Source organism: Macrotis lagotis, chromosome 2 (assembly GCF_037893015.1).
Source record: "Macrotis lagotis isolate mMagLag1 chromosome 2, bilby.v1.9.chrom.fasta, whole genome shotgun sequence".
Classification (NCBI taxonomy): Eukaryota; Metazoa; Chordata; class Mammalia; order Peramelemorphia; family Peramelidae; genus Macrotis; species Macrotis lagotis.
Genome location: NC_133659.1, coordinates 253067678 through 253070873, shown reverse-complemented (window position 1 = coordinate 253070873; position 3196 = coordinate 253067678). Strand labels below are relative to the sequence as shown.

Sequence of the window (3196 nt, the reverse complement as noted above, 5' to 3'; positions counted from 1 at the left end):
CAAAGGGCTCATCCGTCTCCTTAAACAGCCAGTAAACTTTATATGACACAATATCTAATAGTAATTTATTGGGGAGATATTGTAAATTCCAACGGTTTTAGTTAATAAAGGAGCTAATTAAAGAAGGACGGGCTGCGTTCGGCCAGCTGTTGGCGAAAGGATACAAGGGGGAGGTAGGTGGAGACGAAGTGGGGGTGTGCATATGTCATTGGTGTGTGTATGATTTTTGTGTGTTCTTTTCCTATTCCTTCTTAGCCTCAGGTTGAGCTATTGCTGCGCTCGTTGGGTTGGATTTTGTGTGATTTTTTTTTTTTAGCAACTTGAATCGAGCAAATTACCCCCCCCTTCACAATGCAGCACCCCCCTCCTCCAAAGAAAAGGGGAAGAGAGAAGTTAGTGTTGGCTGTGTGTTGGGGGGGGGACTCTTCATTCCCCACCTCCTCCTCCTCCTACCCCTCCTCCAGCAGGAACCCATGTGACCGTCCAGCAGCCAATGGGACTCGTCCGCAGGTTTAACTATGTTTAATGTCAGATAGCAATAAAGTAGAAGCTCTCGGTCGGGCCCCGCGGAAATGGGCGAACATAATCTCCTTAATCCCGGGTTTGTGGGGCCGCTGGTGAATATCCACACGGGGGACACCTTCTACTTCCCCAACTTCCGCGCCTCGGGGGGGCAGCTACCCGGCCTGCCTTCCTTGTCCTACCCCCGGCGCGACAACGTCTGCTCGCTGCCTTGGCCGTCGGCGGAGCCGTGCAATGGCTATCCCCAGCCCTACCTCGGCAGCCCCGTATCGCTTAACCCGTCTTTCGGCCGGACGTGCGAACTGGCCCGGGTGGAGGAAAGCAAATGCTACTATCGCGAGGCGTGCGCCGAGGGCGGTGGGCTGAAGCGCGAGGAACGGGGGCGGGAGGGAGGCGGGCTGCTGCAGCTCGAGCCGTCGGGGCCGCCGTCTATGGGCTTCAAGTACGACTACGCCGCTGGCGGCGGTGGCGGTGGCGGGGGGGACGGCGCCGCGGGCCCCCCCCACGATCCCCCCTCCTGCCAGTCACTCGAGTCCGATTCCAGCTCGTCCCTGCTCAACGAGGGAAACAAGGGCGGCGGCGCAGGCGATGGGGCCAGCCTGGTATCGCCCCTAGGCCAGGGGAACGGGATGTCGACCGGTGGTAAGGATCACTCCCTCCATTTTAGCCAAGATCCTCTATGCAACATAGAGCGGGCGATTTGTCGCGACAAGGGACTGATTAGCCGACAAGGGACTAGGCGCGTGGGGCGAACGACTGACGGAATTCAGGAAAGGGAGCATTCGCAGAGGCTTGGGGTGGCAGAATGTTTCATTAGTGAGAGCTTCTTTAAAAAAAAAGAAAGGGGGAGGGAGGAAAGGCCCATAAACATGTAAATATCCCTATAAAAGAAAATGAGAGATTCCCTTTCCGCCTGCCTGAGGGTTGAAGGCCAGGAAGCTCCAGGGGGTAGGAGTTAAGGGTCCATTTCCTCCCTTCCAATGGTCCCACATCTTGTCCTCCTTCACCCCATCCACACTACCCTAAGCCCCCCAAATGCTCTTCCTTCCTTCCTTCTTTTCTCTTTCTTTCTTCCTTCCTTCCTTTCTTTCTTTCTTTCTTTCTTTCTTTCTTTCTTTCTTTCTTTCTTTCTTTCTTTCTTTCTTTCTTTCTCATTCTCTCTCTCTCTCTCTCATAAAGCAAATGGATACTGTTTATTTTTTTCCTTTGGGCCATCTCAGTCAGTCCTTCCTGCTCAAGGCTTCCTGAGCAAGAAAGCAAGTTCCCCAGGAAAAGGGAGCTGAGGATAATAGGGAGAAGAAAGGGAAGGATTAGAGAGAAGAGATGATGAACAGAAGCGAGAAAGAGGGAATGGGAGCTGATGAGTACAGAAGTATGACTGGGGAAAAGGAGCAAAAGGATGAGGGGTTAAATAAAAGAGAGGCAACGCTGGGGAGTGTTGGGGAAGTAGAAAAGAAAGGGAATAAGGGACATGGGAAGGAGGACAAGGGACACAGGGGAAGGACTGAGTTTTTTTTTTTCATTTTCTGTGTTGTCAACTCCTCTCCTTCCAAAGTCAACTGTCCTGTGCCCACTCCCTCCTCCCCAGGCGCCCCATGGTATCCCATGCACACCCGGTCCAGGAAGAAGCGCAAACCCTACTCAAAGCTGCAGCTCGCGGAGCTGGAGGGAGAGTTCATGGTGAACGAGTTCATCACCCGCCAGAGGAGGAGAGAACTCTCGGACCGCTTGAATCTTAGTGACCAGCAGGTCAAGATCTGGTTTCAAAACCGGAGGATGAAAAAGAAAAGACTTCTGCTCAGGGAGCAGGCCCTCTCCTTCTTTTAGAGGGATCAGAAGGAAGAGACATCAGACTTAAGCTGAGTCCCTGGTGAAGAGAGGGAGAGAGCCTCACTCCCTGGCCGCCTGGCTACTTGACCGCCTGCATCAGACATTGTCATCTTCTTATAACTTAAGGTCCCGGGGCCTCTGCCCCTCTCTGGGTATTTTTGTTATATCTGTTTTGATAATCAGTTCCTTTCCTACACATACCATATATCAACTCGGCCAGGCCAAGTGAGAGAAACAGAGAGAATGAGAAAGAAATAAGACAAGAATGACTTGGGGTGGGGTGGGGTGGGAGAAAAAAGTCAAAAGCTATTACCAGATTGCTTTTAAAAAAAACAATTTTTGTTGGTATGTATGGAGGTAAGGGTGAGAAACCTGTCGAGTATGGTTTCTCAATCTGAAGTCCGATGAAGTGAAGGTATATTTTGACCCCTTCCCTCCTTCTACTACCGTCTGTCCTGCCCTGCCTGACACCTCAATTTGTCTCTGGCTCTTCTTTCGTAATACTTACTTTAGAAGCCTGTGGGCTATTAGGGAGCCTCCAAGACAAGGAGGCAATCAGAGTTTTCCCAAATTCTTAGACTGAAGACCAAAGGATAAGGTCAGTCCACCAAGACTAGAGAGGAAGAGGAGAAAGGTGGAGATGGCTTCTGGGTTTGTTTGGGAGATAGGAAAATGGGCAAAGAAAGGGGACACTCCCAGATCTCCTCAATCTAGTCTTCTTTCTCTCTGGATAGGGGTGAAAACTGCTTTTGACTCCAGGAAAAAAAAAACTAGTCTCTCCACCCCACCCCACTCCCATTTCTCAAAGACATGGCAAGGCGGGCTTAATAGGAGGGGTGGCAGG

General features: G+C 51.3%; 1 protein-coding gene across 1 annotated transcript; it reads left to right on the top strand.

Annotated features, from left to right (window-relative positions):
• The first annotated feature begins 572 nt into the window (after nucleotides 1-572).
• HOXC12 (homeobox C12) lies at nucleotides 573-2349 on the top strand. Its single transcript, XM_074220730.1, has 2 exons — nucleotides 573-1164; nucleotides 2111-2349. Exons 1-2 carry the CDS (start codon nucleotides 573-575, stop codon nucleotides 2347-2349), a joined length of 831 nt encoding a protein of 276 aa, XP_074076831.1.
• The last annotated feature ends 847 nt before the right edge of the window (nucleotides 2350-3196 follow it).